We start from the raw sequence: 22,281 nt of genomic DNA on the forward strand, positions 1-22,281 counted from the left end.
TCCCTGGTGTACCAGTGTGGCCCAACATAAAAACAATTACTATAATACATCACAATAAAGAATGAGAGAGAAAAAAATACATGATCATCTCAAATGATGCAAAAAGAGTATTTAAAGAAAATGCAGCACTGATTCTTAATAACAAGAGTTAGAAAACTGGAACAAAGGGAGATTTCCTCAACATGATAAAGGGCATATATGATAATGAAAAGTTAGCATCATAGTCATTGGTAAAAGAATGAAAGCTTTCCCTCTAAGATCAGGAAAAAGACAAGGATACCCACTGTCACCCCCATTATTCAATACCGTACTGGAAGTACTAGCCTGAGAAACTAAGCAAGAAAAATAAATGAAAGACATCCAGATTGGAAAGGAAGAAGTATAACTCTGCTGATTCGAAAAAAAAAAAAAAAGCTACTAGAGCTAATAAATAAATTCAACAAAATGGCAGGGTACAAGATCAACACGTTAAAAAAAATCAGTAATGTTTCTGTAGACTAATAACGAGCAATCTGAAGAATAAATCAAGAAAAAAATTCTATTTACTATATCAACTAAAAGAATCAAATATCTAGGAATAAATTTAAGAAAGGATATAAAGGATTTATTCATGGAAAAATACAAAGCATTCTTAAAATAAAAAAAAATCTAGATAAATGGAAGGACAAAGACACTCCGTGTTCATGGACTGGAAGATAAATATTTGTTAACATGTCAATTCCACTCATAGCAATTTACAGATTCAATGCAATTCCAATAAAAATTCCAACAGCCTTCTTTACAGAAATGGAAAAGGGCAATAATCAAATTTATATGGATTACACAGGATTGCTCTGTAAATGCCAAACTTCCCTAATAAACTATATATATATATATGTGCTTACCTATACTCATATATACTAATACATACATGCTTATGTGTGTGTATGTATATATATCCATCCTATTGGTTTTGTTTCCCTAGAAAACCCTGACTAATACAGCCCACTACAAGTATGAATTCACTTTGTTATAAAAGAAAAGTAAATCCACATAGGGAAAGTACCTTCTACTGTAACATGGAATTCATGCGCAGTTGTCCCCAAAAAATTGTTGGCTGTGCAGCGATAAACTCCTTTGTCCCGGTAGGAGACATTTTCTATCTTCAAGGTCTTGCCATAATTATCATCCGTTTCTGTTCCCTTTGGTAAATCCCCACCCAGTTTATTCCAGTCAACCTGTGGAGTTGGTCTGCAAACAAACAAACAAAAACAAGCAATTTTTAGAAATGGGGAATTAGTTCGAAAGAACCCCTCAGCACATATTTACCAAGTTGCTTTCACAACGTTTGCGTTCTGGGCTCCACTGGATAGCATCATGCTTGCCAGTGGGGAGATCTGCCCATCCTCACTGGCGAACACCACGGGTAGTTCGAGTGTCTTCCATCGCAAGCTCATTTAATAGTCTTCTTCCTCTGAAATCTTGTGTGGACCCTTACAAGAGGGCTAACTAACTAAAGCTGAATAGGTGTGACTGCAGGAAGGGTTGATAATTGCAGCTCATAGACACAATATTGCAAGATACTCTTAATGTAAAAATATCCCTGTGAGTGACTTGAGAGGACAAGAAATAACAGCTCTCTTTCCTGTAGGAGTTTGACAAACACAATAAAGTAGGACCCGATAGTTAACAGAAGGAGGCCATATCGCCTTTAATCCTAGTGAAGCTGATATAGACAGTGGTGGCTCAGATTGAGACCCAAATGTGTTGGGTGGTTGAAGGAAGAACCGATTCCATGACAGGTTGGTGTCTGGAGGGCAGACTTTGCTATTCAGGTTTCTCTCTCACCCTGTGGCGCACAGAGGAGAAGAGGGATGAACTGCACCCCCCTTGTTCAGAGCTTTGGAAAGATTACATAACCCACTCAAAACCAAGCAAACAAAAACAACTAAAAATGAACCTGCTGCCTTGTCCTACACCAGCATGATAACTTTCTCCACCTTAACAGGAGAAAAACAGGTTGGGGAATCAAGCCAGCCAGGTTTAAGAAAAACTCCTTCTCTTGGAAACCAGTGAAATGGAAAAGTGGTACCCTCCAGTATCCATGCAATTTAAAAATTATGCAGAAAGCATTGACGGATGATTTTAAGTGATGGTTGATTTTTTTGTGTTTGTTTGTCCTCCCAGGCTTGGATTTATTAGTGAATGGAAAAAAGCTTTTGTTATTTTTAACGTTGCTGCTTTTTCTTCCTCATCATATTATGTTAAATATTTTAAGTATTTATAGTGTCAAGTTATCAAATATGTATGAAGGGTGGGCATTATCACCAATTTACAGGTGAGGAACTGACACTCCAAGATATTAACTAATTTGATTCAGGTCACTGAACTCATAAATGATATATTAAAACTTAAATTTGTCTGACATCAGCTATGTTCTTTATATCACTGTGTTCTATTAGAAATGCACTTCTTCCATTTATGTCCTTCCTCACTGCTTATTCTTAGATTATAAGCCTTAGACAAACCACCAATTAGTTACTAGTAAATTAATAATCGAACAATTACCTCAAGTGTTTGTTTCAATTATCGAAATTGTTTGTATCGGTAAGCAAATGTAACATAACTCAGTTACTATGCAAAAACATGCTAGAGGTAGAGATCAAGGCCCTCTAATCTACAGGTACCCACTCTCTCAGCAGAAATTACACTCCTCACTTCCCCTTTCCCATCCCCACTCAGGCTCAGGTACTTACCTGCCTTACAGGTTGGGAACAACCCTAGCTTGTAATTGACCAGGATTTAGAGCACGTGCAGACTTATGTAGGAAAAGGCAATGATGCTCAGCAGGCAACTGTGACCACACCACCTACCAGGACACATAACCCAAGCCTCCTAACTGCCAACTTCTCGCTCCATCTGTCACGATGGCAATTTGCCAAGTTACAAGCTGCTCTGGACCTCAGTTCCTCCAATATAGGAGCTTTCCCCTAAATTCATGCTTTAATAATGCAAGCCTCTCACTTTTTGCAAGGGCATTTTTTTCTAATGTGAGTCATTGTACACTGGTCTAATCCTCTAATATCTATTACTTGAAATAATAAAAAGAAATGATTATCTGTATGTAGCAGGTAAACAGGAGGTGAAATTTACCTAGGGATGTGTCTACACTATTGCAACAATTTCCAGTCATATTGTCATGAAGTTTTTTCTTCCTTTTTTTTTTTGGTTTTTGCATGAACAGGTACTGGGAATAGAACCTGGTCCTCTGGCTTGGCAGGTGAGAACTCAGCCTGCTGAGCGACTGTGGCCCGCCCTCTTCCTTGTTTTTTAAGCAACATTTAATAACAGGATTTGAGCAAAGAGGAGTTGAGGCAAAATATATTTCTTAATCCATATTTATACAGAAACATACATTATCTGGTAATCATGAATTTCTATTTAGGTCCTTATTTTGTCATACTTCCTTTGACTATAATGTACTGTTTTACAATAGAGTCATGCACAGCTTAAAAAAAACTCACAAATTTACAGAAGAGGAAAAAGAGAAAAAAAATCTGAGCAGTGCAGATGAATCTACCAACCATTTCATAGAGAGTGAGTGAATGAGTGAGAACATTTCACAGGGTGTGAGTGAGAATTGGTAGACTCTTGCACTTTTCTTAGGGTGTGAACCTCTTACTCTTCACACTGAGACTGAAAATACAGTTTTGACTGTTCACAATTGCCACCTTACAGAATCTGTGGAATCTAAACCTCTCCACTAGTTTCCTTATGAAAGCTTCTTTCTTTTACTTAATTTTATTAAGTAAAAGTTTTCATTATTTTCATTATTACTAACCATTTATATGCTACTTTTTCAAATTCAGAGGTAATGCCACTTTTGACTTGTTCTTTTTTCCCCTCTGAGAGGAATTCATTTGGTTAAAAAATTATACTGACATAGTTAAATTAGAGGTAGTTTAGGGCTATAGGGACAGGCTGGATGGAATCCCAATTCCACCTTATACTAAGCTTAGGGAAGTGAAGTCAACTTCCTGAAACTTTAATTACCTAATCTGCAAGTGGATATAATAGCCATGAAAAGTGTTGAGAATAAAACAAGCTAATGTGTATAAAGTATAAAATATAGCTTCTGACCTATAAGCAAAGCTAAGTCTTAGCTATACTTTCTGATCAGATTGAAAGTTTGTAGTTGAAACTTCTTAAATATATTTTTTAAAGCAATCTAGCCAGCTTGTTTACAAATGTATCCCCTTTATGGCAAAAAGGACAGATTAGCCAGGATTACTGAATGCAAACATACTTTGAGTAAGAAAGAAACCACTCTGGTGAATACTCTCTGACAATGCCTCAGGAATCCTCATATCAAGGAAAAAACATCTTTGGTCCATCTTCTTTTTATATATTGTTTCATGACATTTCATTTTTTAAAAAGGCATATGAGCGAAGTGTTTCTATTATTTTGAAAACAACTGGGCAGTTGTCAACACTCAAGATGGCATTTGTATAGTATAAGAAAAAATAATTACTGAAATTTTAGCCCCTCCCAAAGCGTCAACCCAGAATAGTGCTGAAATGTGAAAGAATACTTTCTACCATCACAAACAGAAATGAATAAGAACATACAGAGCCGGTGGTCACCATACCTTGTCAAAAGCTGAAGGTTTTCATCTAAAGTAATGCAAAGAGATCAAATTCACTGAATAGATTCCAGTCACAACACATCTAACTAGCTTAAGTCAATACACTGGCAAAGTAAAATAGATAAGCAACATGGATATTTTGGCTGGATGGAAAGAAATATGTACAAAGGTTAATGGTTGTAAAATAAGGATGAAAATCTGCTTTCTTCTCTTTATAATCCATATTTAAAGGAGTCGTTCCGAATACACAATGACTAATGCTGAATGTGATTTTTCTAATTTTAGATCCTAGTCTACTAACTAGAATCCCAGATACTAAAAGCCCTTAATTGGCAAAGTGATACTGGTTTAAAGGAGTAAAATTGAGATGCTCAGAAGGCAGAATTCCTGCTCCTGTGGTACTCCCAGTGTAAGCATGGATGTGTGGTGGTAGGAAACAGATGATCTTGAAAGGTCAAATATGAAATAGATGGTCCTTATTTACATGGACTTATGGTACTAAGTCAATAAATGCAACAATTTCAAGAGATAATCAAATGAAGATCTGGAAAAGGGCACTGGGCTTTTCTTAGAAGATCTGGAAAAGTGTATCGCCTTTTCAAGCACGTGGAAAGTTATGGTTAAGTATGTGTTGATGGCAAACTCATTAATTGATATCATCTGGACATCCTTATGTGCCAAGGATAACAGGGGAAATATAGATTATCCCTAAATACTTTTCACTCCACTTGGTACAAAGCTCAGGGAAGTGAATTTAACTTGCTGAAGTTCAGCTGCCTAATCTGCAAGTGAAAACTGAATCTGCCAGGATAATTGGTGAGGGTAAAACAAGCTAATGGGTACAAAGTGCAAGACATAACATCTGACACATAAGAGCAAAATAAGTCTTACTACAATTTCTGATTAGGTAGAAAGTTTGTAGTTGAGATTTCTTAAATAAGATTTTTATAAATACTCTAGCCAACTTTATTTTACAAATATATCCCCTTTATGTCAAAAAGGATGGATTTCAGACTTATTGGAACGAGCAGAGTAGGTAGAAGTGAGACAAGACTAAAAAGTCCTGATACCAAGAGTAACAGGCTAACTATTTGCAACTTTATGGTCCAAAGATGGAGTCCCCCAATGACATAGCTAAGTATATTGTCACTGTCTCTTCCATTCATACTATCACAGAATAACACAGGGATCTAATTATAACTCAATCTTAGTCAAAAAGCCTGAAGTCTACAGAGTGGAGTGCAAACCACTTCCTCCAGAAATGTAGTAACAGGATTTTTTTTTTAAATAAAAAAACTTCAAAATATGAACACAAGCACACTCTTGATATCTTACTCTTATGGAACTAACTGGGCATAGTAACGAACAGGAGTCACATTACTCACAGGCCTTCAGCAAAACACTCGAGCAGCAGGGTGTCCCCTTTGAGTATAGTAACTGAAGAGTGACTGCCACTCTCCATAGGAGGCAAGAGGAGTCTGGGTTTTCTTTGCTTGATTGAATTTGCTGTAAAACAGAAAAGAAAAGTCTCATGTGTTTTCAAGCTATAAGAATTAAAATCCAGTGGCACTAAATCTTTCTTAGAACATACTTACCTCTGTACACACCGAGAGGTGTGTGTGTGTGTTTGTGTGTGTGCTTTTTAATATAATTCATTTAAATAGACACCTCTTGTAGCATGAAGCATGGTTAGACCCTCATATGCATTAAGTAGGTGTAGCACCAAGTTTTATGAAGGTTATAATTACACCACATTTTCCAATTCAGAAGTTCGAATACTGCTCGAGAATAATTACTTTCCTGACAAAAGCCCTTAAGTTAACAGACAGCCTATGATGTTATGTTCTACATTTCAGTCATACTCGGTTATATTTTATGACCTGGGGGTGTTTTTCTTTAATTTAGTGTGTCTAAATATTTGATAGGCTCCCTGGTCAAATGTAGCTTCTTTCCCCCTACCCCCAGACCCCCAGAAACTCTGATTCAAGAAGCTTCCGGTGGACACTGAGCATCTTTGAATTTATCCAGCTCTTCAAGCAACTCTTCTTGTAGTTTCAGGCCCTCGAAGAGAATCACTGTTGTCGGGAATGATTAGCAAGCATTCTCACTAGAAATGCTCCGTTTCTTATTTTCTTAAGACTACTTTTCAAATATGATAGCAAATTGAGAGATTTCCATTTTCTCCCTGCAAATTTTACTTCATTTCCAAATGTACACACAAATTGTATTTCCTATCCAATATCAATATGAGTTGACATGATATGGAAAGAGAGCAAAGTAGCTGACATTCTGTTATCAGAGGAGAGGAATGAGAGGAACTGAAAGCTATGTACACCTTGCTATGTCTTTTGTACAAGTTGTAATTTATTTAACAATATTTGTGGAACATGTGCTATTTGCAATTACTTTTATTCAGTACTATGAAGATGCAATAATCTATATGATTGAATTATTGATCTCAAAGGAAATTACATCAGAATTGTGCACTTAGGCAGTTCACCTTCAAATGAAGGGTTCCCCAAGACGAACGCTCATCCATCCCTGAGGATATTGCTGGTTAAGCCACTGATTGGACAGCTAAGTTAAGCCACTGATTCAAGTGATATAGTGTAAATGCGTCCTCTCACTATAGAAAACTCGCCTGCTATATAATTCAGCTTTATTCCAGTATGGAATACTAGCTCTATTAGGTACTCTTTGAGGAAAAAAAAGGTTCCAGGGGCAAATGAATTTGGCAGGTTTGCAACACCATATTCTTTCACAGAGAATCATAACGTACAGTTGCATATTAAATATCCCAAGAGAAGTCCTGCAAGAAAAATATCCATTTAACTTTCTTAAACCCAGTGTTTTCTTTATTGTTGACATTCAACTATTTTTTTTTAACTTCTTTGTGTAACAGCTATCAACTTATGTACCGTGGGAGACATTTTAGAAGATCCAAAATAATTACTCCATTAAAAGTATATAGTTATGCATATATTTATCTATGCTTATATGTACATTTAATGTATATATTTATATTGGTTACATATAATTATTATAGTTAACATATATAGTTATATATTTATAAAGATCACTCCCTTTGCATAGATTTAAGCAGGGAGGGGGACAACAGAATTCTCAGTGCTAAAGGGTTTTCCTTAACAGGAAATATTATTATTCCAATAAATTCACAAGGACATTAAAGGAAAAGTTCAAATCTGAGATGATAATGAGCTGTTCAAGGTGAAAATAAATGTCAATACTCCACATGTGTTCAACTTACCCTTGGAACCAATTTCTGTGGATGAACTCGAGTCATTAGCATGCTTTACTGAAATAAAAAAAAAAAATGGAAGGAAAAAAACAAACATAATGGTAGATGCTGATATCAATACTGAATGAAAAGTTGTATTTTTCTCTTAGAAAAATTACAGAATGTGGTAGAACAGTGCTTCACTAGAACATTGTGTTTGGGGATAGATGTGAAAGAATTATTTCGAATGAGCTTAGTCTTGAATACCCACAAGTGAATTCAGGTGCAGAGAATCCAATTCATTGCTCCATCAAATAGAATACCAGACTACCGAAAGGATGCGCTAGTGAAGCTCTGGCATAATGCATCTACACATAACAATTTAAAAATTCACAGACTAAATTAGACAATGGAATGGTAATGCCAACTTTCCACTCTACCAGAGCCAATTATTCAGTCAGTGAACTGCTGGGGATTATCTATGCCCTTTGAAAATTACAGTTCTTCTTCCCACTAATTACTTTTTCCCATTTGGGAACCCAGACTGGCATCTGCAGCACCAAGTAGGCACCAGGAGCAATGCAGACAACTTTGCCAATTTAGGGGGGATGGGAAAGAAAAAGGCTTAATGCAACAAAAGTTTTAATGCTGCTGCCTTTGATTTTTGACATGTTTTACTATTTTTCTTCATTTTTAGCCTGTTGGTTTATCCAAGATCATAGTGACTCCATGGGATGCCTAAAATGTTTAGAAAACCTCAAATTTCATCCTGCTTTTCACACACATGGAAAATGACTACATCCATGCAGAAATACATTAGTCCCACAAATTGAGATATGATTTTCTGGCTGTGAGAAACCAAGCTACTGCAGATCTGCAGCTGCAGATGTCTCTTTCATCTGGAGGAAGTCTCTAGAGTTGAACTAAACAATGCCAGAAAATATCAACCCAGCTTTAAATTGCTTCAGCCAGAATGAAATTACAGACACATTTGCATTCAGTATTCACGATGGAACTATAAATTATTTGGACTTACAACTGTTAACTGTTAGTTTCATTGGCATTTTTTGCACAATAGTCCTTAATCTTGGAAATGCAGCAAAGCAACAGTAATCATTCCGACTGTCTTTTTCTTCCACATTTGCAAAATACAGGTCTCCTTTTTGGCTCATGTATACTCTTTCATCTTGCTTGATGTGTTCTAATTCTGGAAAAAAAAAGCCTTGCCATTAAAGTGGGCAATTGTGCCTCATCTCCCTTTTTCATTTTCATCTTTTATCTTTTATCTTTCTTTACTTGTCTGCTCTTCCTATTCCTCTCAAGTTTGATCTTGCTATAGGAGCAAAGTGTGAGCAAAAAGGTAAAAGAAGAAAATGTTTTTCATCATTAACTATGAAAATCTACTGGTGGGCCAGCAGTCTATGCATGTCCAGCTCTCCTAAATAGCTGGGCCTCTAGTTTGGCCCCTTCTGTCTGCACTGGCTTATCTGAAAACAGTCAGTTCCCATAATGGTGTAAATATAATTTTTATTTTCTTAGGATCATATTTCTTTAAAGCAGAGTTCCCTAAAAGTTGTATCTGAGCTATTAATCTTTGTTCTGGGTAGGGGGACTAGAGTCTGAAACTTTTTGCTGAGCCCAAGAGCAGCTTCACTCACTTTTCTCTGAGCACCGTACATGTATTATCATTCTTCTCTGTGAGCCACAATGAGAAATCATTTAGGAAGCATTGTTAAGGGATAATCCACAAATGCTCTTTAAAAGAAGCTGGAGTTTCAACCCAAGAGTTAGTAAAAATGTTTGGCAAATCAAATACAGATATTAATACTAATTTCTCCGTGGACCACTTTGTTTAGTGAACGGAACATTAACACAGAAATATTAGCATTATTGTTAACATTCTAAAATATAGAAATAGAAAACTAGCAAAAAAAGACACAAGTTAGCCTCAACTTTAGCGTGGTTTATACTCCAAAGCTAAGTAAATTGTTTGGAATATGTAATGTATTTTCCTCATAGACATACTTAAATATGAGCAGCTTCATCTTTTTTCCAACTATGGTAAAATAAAGAGATGTTTGGTGATCTTCAGTATTTTCAGTATACCCTTCAGTGTATATTTAGGACCAGCGTCAGACTGTGACTCAATCAAAATTTAAAAATCTGTGTGATTCCACGTTGATAATCCGGTGTTAATCTTTTATCTTTGGTTTCAGTGTATTACCTGTCATGATATTAAAATGCATTCCTTTTTGAGGGAATAGATCATGACTCACCAATATTCATCCAATAAATGTGTAAAGGCGGGAGGCCTGTCGGGGGGTTGCAAGGGAGGACTGTGGGGTCTCCCTCCTCCACTTCCAGAGGGTCAATTTTTTCCTTTGGGAATTTTGGAACACCTGGTATAAATAAATCATTTTAAGAAATTATTTTAAGTTTTAATGTCATTTAATATCTGAAGGCATCTTTCTTTAAAAAAAAAAAACACACTAGAGCATTTTAAATAAATTTAATATCCCAAACCCTGCCTCTCACATCTCGCCCGCAGAAGTAAATACTGCTAAGAATCAAGTGTGTGTCCTTTCACAACTTTTAAAATACTTCTGCATTTTGTAAATCTAAACAAAACACTTGTGATATGAGCCACCACCGAGGCATACATATGCTTGTGCATGTCTCCCCGCGCAGATGTGTAAGCCCTACGTAAAAGCTGAGTCGTTGAAGTTTTAATAGGCATGACAATTTTTCTTCAAACACTGTGACTTCTTTTTTAGGCAGCTATGTATTCTCTGTCTCCTGCTTTACTGTGAAGTCTTTGAATATAATTGGCAAATGTTCCATTCAGAGCATTATCCAAACTAAATAAAAAGCTCAGAGTCCATATTGGGAATGTGGTAAGAATATAATGAAAGCTAAGTGTGACCACTTTAAGTTGCAAAAAGAGTCATCCCCACTGGAGTCACTCGCAGTAAATGAAACTTTAAATGAAATGGATTTGATACAGAAAATGAGACTTTCCAACATTTCGATCTATTGTTTCCTTCTCACACTGCAGTCAATTTTCTAAGAGAGCAATATAGTTACAATGGGAATAAAAGTCAGAACTGAACAGAATTGTAAATGCAACACCAAAATTGAAGACTTTTATGCAAGTATTTATGAAGAAATTCAAAATTCTGTCTGAGCATGATATTGGTACCGTTCAACTTTGTTGGGGAATTTGCATTATGGAATTACACAGGCTCACACGGATGAGAAGGGTCTTAAAAGGGCATTTATCACATTTCTGACCTGAAGGAATTTATTAGGAGGTCATCCATTTCTGTGCTTCCTTCTTAAATTGTGGTTCACAAAAGATTAACATTATTTTTGGAAGTCTAAAAATATTATCATAAATTTCTTGAGAAGTTTGTGCATTTCCTATATATAGGCTGCTATTCCCCCACCCCAACACACACACCTCCTTATAAGTTGAGGGAATTTGCTGACATTTCTCTTATGGATACACTAGCTGGTTACAATTCATGGCTTTCTGTCTAAACTCAATGACCTTTCTGGGCTTAACATCACAGGGGGCAGTGTGGTTATTACGGTGTGTTTGCAAGTTCACAAGGCAGGCTACAAGCCTCTTCATACATTCAGCCATGTGACAGTCGCCAGTGGATTCATTCTTGGTCAACTCAAGTTTATCTTATGAGGTTTGCATACTAGCAGACAGTTGTCAGATTTCTCCTGATAAATATGGAAATATATTTGAAGAGACATCCATCTTTGAATTATGCTTTTGCTTAAAATACATGAGATTTCCATCAAAAGACAGGAGAGAATGTTTCGTACATTTGCTGTTAAGATATTTATAGATAAAATATCAATGCCACCTACTTAGTAAAGGCTTGGTTCTGATCTGGAGCAACTGATGTGCAAGTCATTTTGCAGTGGTAGGTGTAGTAACTTACAAAACTATTATGTACCTTAAGCTCCGAGTACAAATCCCTTCATGTTTTGTGTAACCCAGTATAAATGAAGCCCAGTAACCAATGACATTGAAATTGGTGGTGTTGCGGGGTAATTGCTGAATAGGTTTATACTTGGATACCAGAGGCAATACAGGGAAGAACCATAAATTAGAAAATGGAAAGACCATGTAATTTTTTAATCCTTTTCTAAAACAACCGTATTTCACACTGCCTAGCCTGAATAATAATAATAAAAATAATCTGGAAAATAGTTCACTGAGTGATTTATAATGTACAGTACCAATTAATAAGATATGTAATTCACTAGCTAGCGATCTTTCCCTTCAGAGCACATGAAAAATAAAATTCAAACAGATAGCACAAGTGAAGAACAAATCATCTTTGCATCAATTAAATCTAGATTATAAATAAAATACTAATTCTGAAAATGTAATTATCTAATTCAACTGGTTATTAAGGCATCAATAGCAAAAAACAAAATAAAATTTGAAAATCTACCAAACCATTTTATCAGAGGCCATAGATCTCTGGAGCAGACTTTTTGATAAAATGAAATTAATATCTGGAAACAGGGAAGAATATTTATATTTTTATTAATTTAAGATCCTGAAAGAGATATTGCAAAGGACCCCTGTATTTGGCAGCTATTTTTAGCCCCTATTCTTTGATTTTTAAACTATCTAGTGAGGCCAAAGCCAAACAACAAATTATGTTAAATTTTATGTTAATGTAAAATTTTTTTTAACATCAATAGATAAATGTGAAAATTACACTGCAACTCCACAGTGTACTCACAGGCATGAAGTCTACCTTAATTCAAACAAAGAAACGACTCCATTTAAAAATAACCCTAACACATGACTTTTGATAGTTGTGTTCCTCTGGTGATAAACATAAGCATTGTTGAGTTTGGACAGATGAAATACTTTTTAAAGCGCATCAATCATTTTTCTTTTCTATGAAGCCACTACACTCCTTCAGTTTTCCAACATATTTCGAATGCTTACTCCATCAACACTACAATAAAAATCTCTTTAACTATGCTTCCACAAGACTAGGATTGTCTTGGAAATAATTCTGGAAAAGCCTTTTAGCGAAAGGTTCACAACCTACTTACGCATTAGCATCTACCTAATCAGGACTTTAAGATAGTTTGGAAATCCTATAGGTTTTTTCAGATGAAGTCAATTTTCTTTTTTATATTATGTTACTACTAGTCTGTGTGCTTCAGCAAATCAGGCATATCTCTTCATTATTCTCCAATAGGCTTTCATTTTTATTATGCTGTGTGGTAGACAAATTTCTAGTAATAACTCCAAGTGTATAAAATGACACTCAAATATATGCCAGATTTGGTTCCAAAATCTAGTGCGGAAAAACTTTCCTGGAGATACGTTAGCTGCACATCTGTCTTATTGCTGGAGGCATCAAGACACAGCAAACCTGTAGATGAGAAATCTGTAGGAATTTACAACCTGAGTTGCTGCCAATGAATTCTGAAAACTCATCAGCTCAATTCTTTCAACCTGATATATATATATATATATATATATATATATATATATATATAAACTAATATCTAATATCTTTGTAGTTGATATAGAGATGATTCCTGAAAAAAAAAAAGTTTATATCCAAAGGATATCCTCTAGGAAAATAGTATAAACTGGGTTCTAGCCCAGGTACTAAAACTAACTGGTTGTGTAGCTACAGATCAATATCTTTACCTTTCGGCATCTCTTTTACTTTTCTCTGGCATCCTAGAATTCTTTGATTTCATCTCCCTGGCTCTTCAAACGTTTCACTAGGCTAGAAGTTTCTTAAATTGTCTAATCCCCCCATGCCAAAATGCTAAATAGTGAAGATTAACAAAATGGCACCAGAGTCATTTAACTAGATAGAATTCATGCTAACTCATCACCTCGATAAAAAACATACCGATGGCTTAACCAAGATGAATTTGTACAACCCTAGATGCTATCTTCTCTGGCACTCAAAGAATAAAATCCAAAGTTTCTCTGTATCCTCCTTTCTCTATATTATGACCATGACCCTCTACTGCCAAGATATTTTCAACAAAGGAATACAAATTAAAAAGCATAATAATCGTAATAGCCAGGTGTTATGTACACAACCCTGGCATCAGATGCTGGGGGGTAAATTCTGGCTTCCTCAGTTCTGTTGTAACCTTGACTGTGTGACTTCGTGTGCTTCAATTTCCTCATGCACAACGTGGGGAACTCAATGACTAACTGAATGATTTATATCAAAGTTTATATATATGTCATGCAAGCCGATTAAAATAGTGCCAGGCAATTAGAAAGTTATTTAAAAATGTGCCTGCTCTTATTCACATATCTTCACATTGCTGGATCCACACATTTACACTACAGAGGGGAGATAAGCAAGAAGACAGCTTCTGCTGCAGCTTCTGATTTTCTCTGTGGCTTATATGCAAATACTGAGAATGCATATTCTCAGTGTGGAGGAGGCTGGAGGGGTGGAAATGATGTCTCTTTCATGAACAAACTCTGATTTTTTTTTTAGTGAATTACTTCCCCCTCCCTATCACTGGGTTAAACTTCCTATGGCAAAGAGCTTTATCTATTTTGAGTTCTCCCTTTGTTTATAGGACTGACCTGGTGAGCTTTTGAGTACCTTACATTTCATTTGAATGTGCTTGCCAAATTGCTAACATAGATAAGATAAATGCAAACTACTGAGGTCACATGCTGTATCACCCCCAATTCCTCTTTCCATCTGTAGAGATTTAATTGATTCCCACTTCCTGTAGAGTATCCCAATAGTCCAGTTAGGACTACAGAGAACTAACACTGGCTTCAGTCCGTGAACTTGCAATGAATTCACACTAAGGGAGGATAACTTAATTCAGCCCATTTCATGTTAGTCATTCATGTCCTCTGACAGCTGAGAGAAAAATCTTCAGCCTTTTTTTAAACTTTTAGGTTTGCACTCTCAATTGAACAAATAAATCATCTTTGGGTGGTTTGCATATATTTGAAGAAAGAAGCTTCTGATTTTCACTCCATGCTTTCACTGCCCTATCCCTCGTAAATTGGAATGGTACACAGCCAGGGCTTGTTTTAGAAGAAAGAAAATTGTTATGAAGAATCTGAGGAAGATTTTATATTATACAAATGTACAAACCTAGCACATTAAAAATTTCATTGGTTTTCATTAAAATGAGATGATGTCATTCATTAGTCTCTCATTTCTTAGATTGTTTTAATTGCAGGTGCAAATTGCATTTTTACTTTTGTTCATTCTTTTATTTTTCAGTCAGTTAACCAGTAAATCAATCACTGATAATATATATTCATGCAGAGCTGCAAGGCAATGCAGAGGAGGAAGAAAATGATATGACATCTTTCCTGTTTTTAAGGATTGTAATTAATAAATATGCAATCAATACTCCCAAATCACAACTAAATGTTTTTAAAAATTCAGAGAACTTGTACATGAATGTACATAGGTACATAAGATACAGAAGTGGAAACAAGCTAAATGCCCAACAACTGTTGAATGGATCCACAAAATGTGGTATATCCACAGAATGGATTACTAATCAGTAGTAAAAAAGGAACAAACTATATAGCATATATACTGAAATACACTACAATATGGGTGTACCTCAAAAGCAATATGCTAAGCAAAAGAAGCCAGCTGGGAAAGACCAGATATTGCATGATTCCATTTATAATAAATGTCCAGAAAAGTAAATTTATAGAGGTAGAAAATAGATTAGTGGCTGCCTGCAAATGGGTATGGAAAGGAACAGTGACTTCAAATGGGCACAAGGAAACATGGAAATGTTCCCACACTGGATTATGGTGAGAGCTGCACAACTCTATAAATTTACTTTGAAAATCATTGTACAATTAAGATAGGTGAATTGTATGGGATATCAATGATGCCTCACTAAATCTGTTTAAAAAATTCAAGGAGAAGCAAGATCACTATAGGTCGGGGGAGAATGGGACTACTGAGTGAAGAAGGATGTGCCCTAAAGGGTAGATAGTGTTGCATAGCCAAAGCAGAATTATTTATATCATTATTCCAACTCTGCTAATGATTGTGCTAATGACGGTAATAAATCACTTTCCCTTCTCTCCAACCCCACCGCGCATGCCTACAGGATGTAGGTTTCTTGAGTATAGGGACTTTATTTTTGCTTACTGCCGTAACTGAAATTACTAGAAAAATGGCTGGCATTAGAACTGTTTATTCTTTATTATAATAAACCCTCATGGCATATCTAGGGAAATCCATTTAGTTAAATGGTTTGTCAAATATTTGAAAGCAGTACACTGTCTTTTAATTGGTTTTGTTCTTCCTTTCAATCTGAGTTTCCCTAGCAAACTACTGTGTTGTTGAAAGTGGAAACCTGAACGCTGTGTATAAAGGTTTCTGAGAGACGTAGGTTTCTGATTGCAGGGAGCAGTAATGGGAGATTTTCAGCTATGTACTCATGTGAAACTCTGCTGGTTAAACCCTTTAAGGTATGGCTAAAGAAAACTTAAAGAAATAAGTGATATAAATTCTAAAACTCAAAGCAGAATGTTCCTAACAATATAAAGGAAGATCAATTCTCTACATCTTAGGGGAAGAATGAATCAATTGTTAAAGGTTGTAATAAGCTTTAAATAGCCTCTGATTTATAAACTCCTAAGAGTTTGGGTGATGGTCCTATTCAACATATAGATGACTATGGGTGAAGTAATTTCGAGAGAGACTGGAAATGAAGCATAAGAAACCTAATTTGCTTTGCTCTTTTTTACAGCAGCAGAAAAGTAGAGTAATTACCCACTAAATAGCTCAGATCCACATCCCATCTCTTTACTGCACTAGCAAATCCTGACCAGAATTATCCTCATTGTGCATCGCTTTACTCTGCTTAGATGAGGAGAGAAAATGTATGTTTTTAAAATTCTTTAATTTCAGTTTTCTCTACTAAATTGTGCCATATCTTTCTCTGCAATAGGTCTAACTATTTTTCCTTTGTGTCTTTTCCTTTGTGTCTCTATAGCAACCACTAGAATTCAGGTTGGGAGCACTGTAACACATTGTCTTCTCTAAGAGATTGTTAATCTCTCTCTCTCTCTCTCACTCTCACACACACTTTCACTCTCCTTTTCCCTCTCCGTCATCTTATATTTCTAGTCTTAACTTATTTCAATTAATAATATACAATTCTGAGACCCTAGACCACAATTTTCATGGCAATGCTTTCTGATCCATATTCATAGACATTTCCTGTCAAGTGTCATTTCAAATCCAAACTGTTGAAACCAGCGTTCAAGTTTACTTGCAATTGCTCTGTCCATTTCTATGCTAAAATGTTTTATTTAGTAACACAGAACATTTACCCCAGAAGAATCTGTATGCTAAATATAATGTACTCATTTTGAGGTGTAAAAAGCACTTATAAAATTACTGTAAAGAGTATAAAAAAAGAGAACGCAAAAGAGAAAAGAGAGGGAGGGAGGATGGAAGGAGGAAGCAAGAGAGGGAGAGGAGAGAGAAAGCAAACACTCTTACCCACCACTCAGTTTACAAAAATTAACATCACCATTACTTTTCTGTCTGCCTCGGATCAGATCGCAACCCTTCCCATTTCCTTTAGAGAGAACGACTATCCTGAATTTTGTTTATATCATTCTCTTGTTTCTCACCAATATTTTGTTTAGTTTTGCCTTTGATGAAGTTATAAAAATGAAATCAAACTGTATGTATTCTTCTGAGATTTGCTTTTATTATGGAACACGCTCCTGAGATTCATTTACCTTCACTGCTGAAGAAACTCTGTTCCCATCTGTGGGTAAGTGTGCTGGGGGATGCACTTCTCCACCAAAAATTGGTATTCACAGACTTTTTAATATTTCCCAATTTGGGGGTTCACATGTTGTTACTATTTGGGTTCCAATTGGTATATTTCCGATTACTAATGATTTTGAGCACATTTTCCTATTTTGATTGACCCCTTTGTTTTGTCTGAGATGCCAGTTCCTATCTTCTGTCACCTCAGTTTTTTTAGAGGTTTGTAGAGTTTTCTAATAAATACAGGATATTGACTGTTTCTAGTTATATGCGTTGCCAATACATTTTTTTTCACTTTGTGGCTTGTCTCTTTACTCTCTTTTTGGGGTCTTTTGATGAATAAAGGATATAAAATTGAATGCTGTCAAATGTATCCTTAACAATGTACTTAACGGACCTTTCATATTCTTATTTACGAAATCTTCCCCTCCTTGTGGTAAGTCATTCATGAATTCAATAAATCATCCCATTTTAAAAAATGGTTTTCCCCTTTTCCCTTTCTCGGTTATGTGGTTCATTCACCTGGAATGCGTTTTTGTATATGATCTGAAGTAGGGCTCCAGTTAAATGTTTCTCTACATGGATAATCAATTGTTCTGCACAATTTAGTAAAAAAAAAAAAAAAATCCCCAATAGCAGTCTCATTCTGTTTTCACATACATGAAAGTTTGTCTTTGGATTCTCTATGCTGGCCAATTTTACCCTGCACAGAGCCACACTAGCTTAATTACTACAGCTTTACTTTAAATCTTAATACCTTAAGCCAGGTAAGTCCCTCTGACTTGTTTTTATTCTTGAAGAGTTTCTACCTAATTTTACTCTTTGCTTTTCAAATATATTTGACAAGCAAGACTTGTCACATCCAACAGACAGGAAGACAAACTGTAGGAATTTATATTTCAATTAAACAATATATCAATTCAGGAAAAATTGACATTTTATCTTCATGGAGTCTTACAATCCATGAAAATGGTATAGGTGGTCTTTAATGTTTTTCAATAAATACACATACTTTCACATAAATACTTTACATCTCTTTGCTAAATTTCTTTTCTATTTCTATCCTATTTAGCCTTTTACTCAACTCACTTTTAATTTATTCTGTTATTCTTAAGTTAACTTCTTCATCCTATAATTAAGTTACCTAATAAACTTAGATCATTAATTTTCATCCCCCTTTTCTGTTATGTTTCTTCTTTTGAATGGTATATGGCGGGTTCACATTTCATCACTTTTCCATGTGAGTATCCCATTATTGCAGCACCATTTTGTTGAATTCTTGTTTGCTTGTTTTTTTGTTTGTTCGTTTGTTTTTTGGGAAGTACATTCTATTATGTTTTGAAGATGATAAATATCCCATTAAATAATTCTTTAGTTGCCTCACACATGCTTTGCTATGCAGAATTTTCACTATTGTCAGCTTCAAATATATTCTTTGCCATTTCTTATTCAAGTTATGAGTAGCATACAAGTATGTTTATTATTTCCAAAGATATGAAACTTTCCTAAATTTATTTTTATTATTGATTTCTTATTTAGTTGTACTTAGTCATGTTTCCATCATAGCTCAATATGTCATCAAAAATAAAATTTTTCCTGTGTGCTTGAAAAAAATGTAATGTGCAGTTTTACCTACAATGTTTTCTACATGTTCATTAGTTGAAGCTTGTAATTCTGTTCTTTGAAACTTCTATGTGCTTACTCATATTTCTGTCTGCTTAAGCTACTACATAATGATAGCTATAACTCTCCTCATCACGATGGTAGATGTCTTTTCTCTTTGAAGGTCTGTTTACTTTTGTTTCATACATTTTGATATTATACATTTCTAGTGAATTCATCTGTAGTGAGGCATTTTGAAAACAATGTTTGTTTTAACCATTATTAATATAGACTTTCCTTTAGATAACATTCATTTTAGATAACATTTACCCAGGATATCATTTCCAAAATTTTAGTTTAATAATTCTCTATCCTTATTATTCAAATGTGTTATTTTATATAAAGTTCACAAGTTTTCGTAAGTTAGAACACTCGGTCCATTAACGTTTCTTTTTTTTACTTCTTTTTTTTACGTAGGCAGGCACTGGGAATCGAACCCAGGAATCTGGCATGGCAGGCGAGAATTCTGCCATTGAGCCACCATCACACCATCCCGTTAAAGTTTCTTATACTTACTTATCTAGACTTATTTCTATGTTGTTTGTTTCTACTTTCCACTTTTCTATGTTTCCTTTCCTTTCCTTTTCAAAACGTTTTCTTCTATATTCCACATAGTTCAAGTATCATTCATTCTTTCCTATGCTTTTAGTGTAGCTACTCTGGCATACTTTAGCTATAAACATGGAGCTCTTTTTTTTTTAACACGAGCAGGCTCCGGGAATCTGAACCAGGTCTCCAGCATAGCAGGCAAGAATTCTGCCACTGAACCACTGGTGCACCGCCCATAAACATACACTTTTAATCAATATATAGTCTTTACTCTAGAGCAATTTAGGGATGTTAGAACAATTAAATCCAGCTCCCTGTCACAATTTTTATGATAGCATTTGCCCTAGACAGTACAAGTGTTCTTCGTTATACTTTTTCCTAAAGCTTGTATATGTTCTCGCCCCCAGAATAAAGACAAAGTATCCTACAAAGTGTAGGATTTTCTTTGAGTTTCTTCAGTGTCTAGAACTCTACAAAAAGACATTACTAAATAGAAATGACTGCCATTTTCATACATAACAATTTACTCTAGTAAAGCCTGTGGTTAGAGTCATGTATTGTTTTATACCTTAAGATCAGGGGAAACGAATAATAGCCATATAAGAAACGTAATCATAAGATATTCCATTCACAAAGGCCAAATATGGTAATCATGAAATAAACTACTCTTTGAGAATTACTGATCTATAAAACCCTTATTATTAAAGTATTTTACAATTTTCCACGACGTTTATCTCTAGCAGACATTATTAATATATAGTAATAACCGGTTCTTTTCTCCTAATGACCACTCATACTATAATCAAGTGTGGCCAATGGAATATCAGTAGAAGTTGCAAAATTATGTTGCTTCTCCAAGGCCATCCACTTCTAAATATCAAAACCAGGAATGGAAGCTTCCTTGTTAATAACATATAAGTATATTCTGATTAAACTAATAATACCATATTTCTTTCGAGTCCAGGATAACTCACTAAAACATTTATAAAATTAAACCAACATTGTAATACTTACTTGGAACTATAAACTCTATTTCTTCTGACATAGCAACTCCCAGTTTATTAGATGCAAAGCAGCGGTATTTCCCTTGGAAGTGAGATATGTGCCCCTCATTTGGGATCTTGAACGTCCCTGAATTGTTAGATACAATTATGCGAGCATCAGAGAGATCAAAAGGCTTGTCATCCTTAGTCCATGTGAATCTATAAGATAAAAGTAAATGTAATAATCCTGAAAAACATAACGCATTATTTAACTTAAAATTACTTATGAACAAATGCACAATAATGGCAAAACCAATATATTAATTTAATACATATATATTTGATGGAATACAATGAAATATAAATAAGGCTGTTAGAAAAATCTGAGAAATTTTACGAGTCATTGAAAAACTGTGACTACTGAGGGGATAAAAATTAAAAGTAGATTTTTTTTTAATTAGAGTTTTTTTTGCCCCAAGTAGAAAGGTAATTCAGACTCACAAATGATATTTTGAAAACAGCAATAAATATAATGGATGTCTGTAGTTTTAGACATACTTGACACATAACTAAGAGCACATTGAATATACAATTTTGCCAAATGAGCTTTTTTTCAGCTAAAATGATACTATTATTATTGAATTATAAATACAATACCACATAGTTCCATACCATGCAGATAATATTCTGCCATTGGGTTGAATTAATATTTCCATAGCAATATAAAAATGAGGTGACATTCATTATAATTATAGGTATTAAATTTAAATACATGCAATAACAAATATTTATAGAATATTTATTTTGAATTGTGTTCACTTTTCGGCTTGACAAATGCTACCTTTGACTAGGTAGAATAAAGGATCTTCTGGTGTTTACTGCCTTGATTACATATGGGGTAAGAATTATGATGAGTGCTTGATATGATGCCATGGTTTACAGTAAATTTAAATTCAACCAGAAAACATGTATCAAATCACCAAAATTTCTATCTCTAGATATAGCAACCATTCATTTGGAAACTCTTAGCTCCAACAAACTGATCATGATCAGAATGAAAATTACTACAAAGGAGAGTATACATTTAAGGGATCTTTGGTTTGAAGAGAATACTCACGTTGGTTCTGGATTTCCTTTAGCTTCACATTCAATTTGAAAATATTCATCAAAGGGAAAGGCGACTTGTACTTTTGACTGTTTTATAATGGTTGGAACCTGTTGAACTAAATATGAAAATACATATTTAAAGATCATAATTTCAAAAACGAGGCAAGGTTAATATAGCTATAACAAATGCACTTAAAAAGTGATTTCTATATAGGACCAGTACAAGAGTGAAACTTATAGACCAAATCTTACTTTCTCTTCACAAAATGTGTTTAATTCTAAGGAGTACACTTCACTGCCGC

At 34.9% G+C, this 22,281-nt stretch overlaps 1 protein-coding gene across 15 annotated transcripts in view; it reads right to left on the minus strand.

Moving 5' to 3' along the window:
• The window catches only part of CHL1 (cell adhesion molecule L1 like), a 200,902-nt gene that overhangs the window by 65,713 nt on the left and 112,908 nt on the right, over positions 1–22,281 (minus strand). For 14 of the 15 annotated variants that reach the window (XM_077128675.1, XM_077128665.1, XM_077128672.1 and 11 more), the window contains 7 exons: positions 21,990–22,095; positions 20,904–21,091; positions 10,140–10,262; positions 8,900–9,070; positions 7,894–7,941; positions 6,011–6,131; positions 1,046–1,230 (listed from right to left, as the gene is read on the minus strand). In XM_077128675.1, the coding sequence (XP_076984790.1) occupies positions 1,046–1,230; positions 6,011–6,131; positions 7,894–7,941; positions 8,900–9,070; positions 10,140–10,262; positions 20,904–21,091; positions 21,990–22,095 (942 nt within the window). The remainder of the gene's footprint in view (positions 1–1,045; positions 1,231–6,010; positions 6,132–7,893; positions 7,942–8,899; positions 9,071–10,139; positions 10,263–20,903; positions 21,092–21,989; positions 22,096–22,281) is intronic. The other variant, XM_077128678.1, reaches the window with a different exon arrangement.

The sequence above is a fragment of the Tamandua tetradactyla genome, chromosome 15, assembly GCF_023851605.1.
Source record: "Tamandua tetradactyla isolate mTamTet1 chromosome 15, mTamTet1.pri, whole genome shotgun sequence".
Classification (NCBI taxonomy): domain Eukaryota; kingdom Metazoa; phylum Chordata; class Mammalia; order Pilosa; family Myrmecophagidae; genus Tamandua; species Tamandua tetradactyla.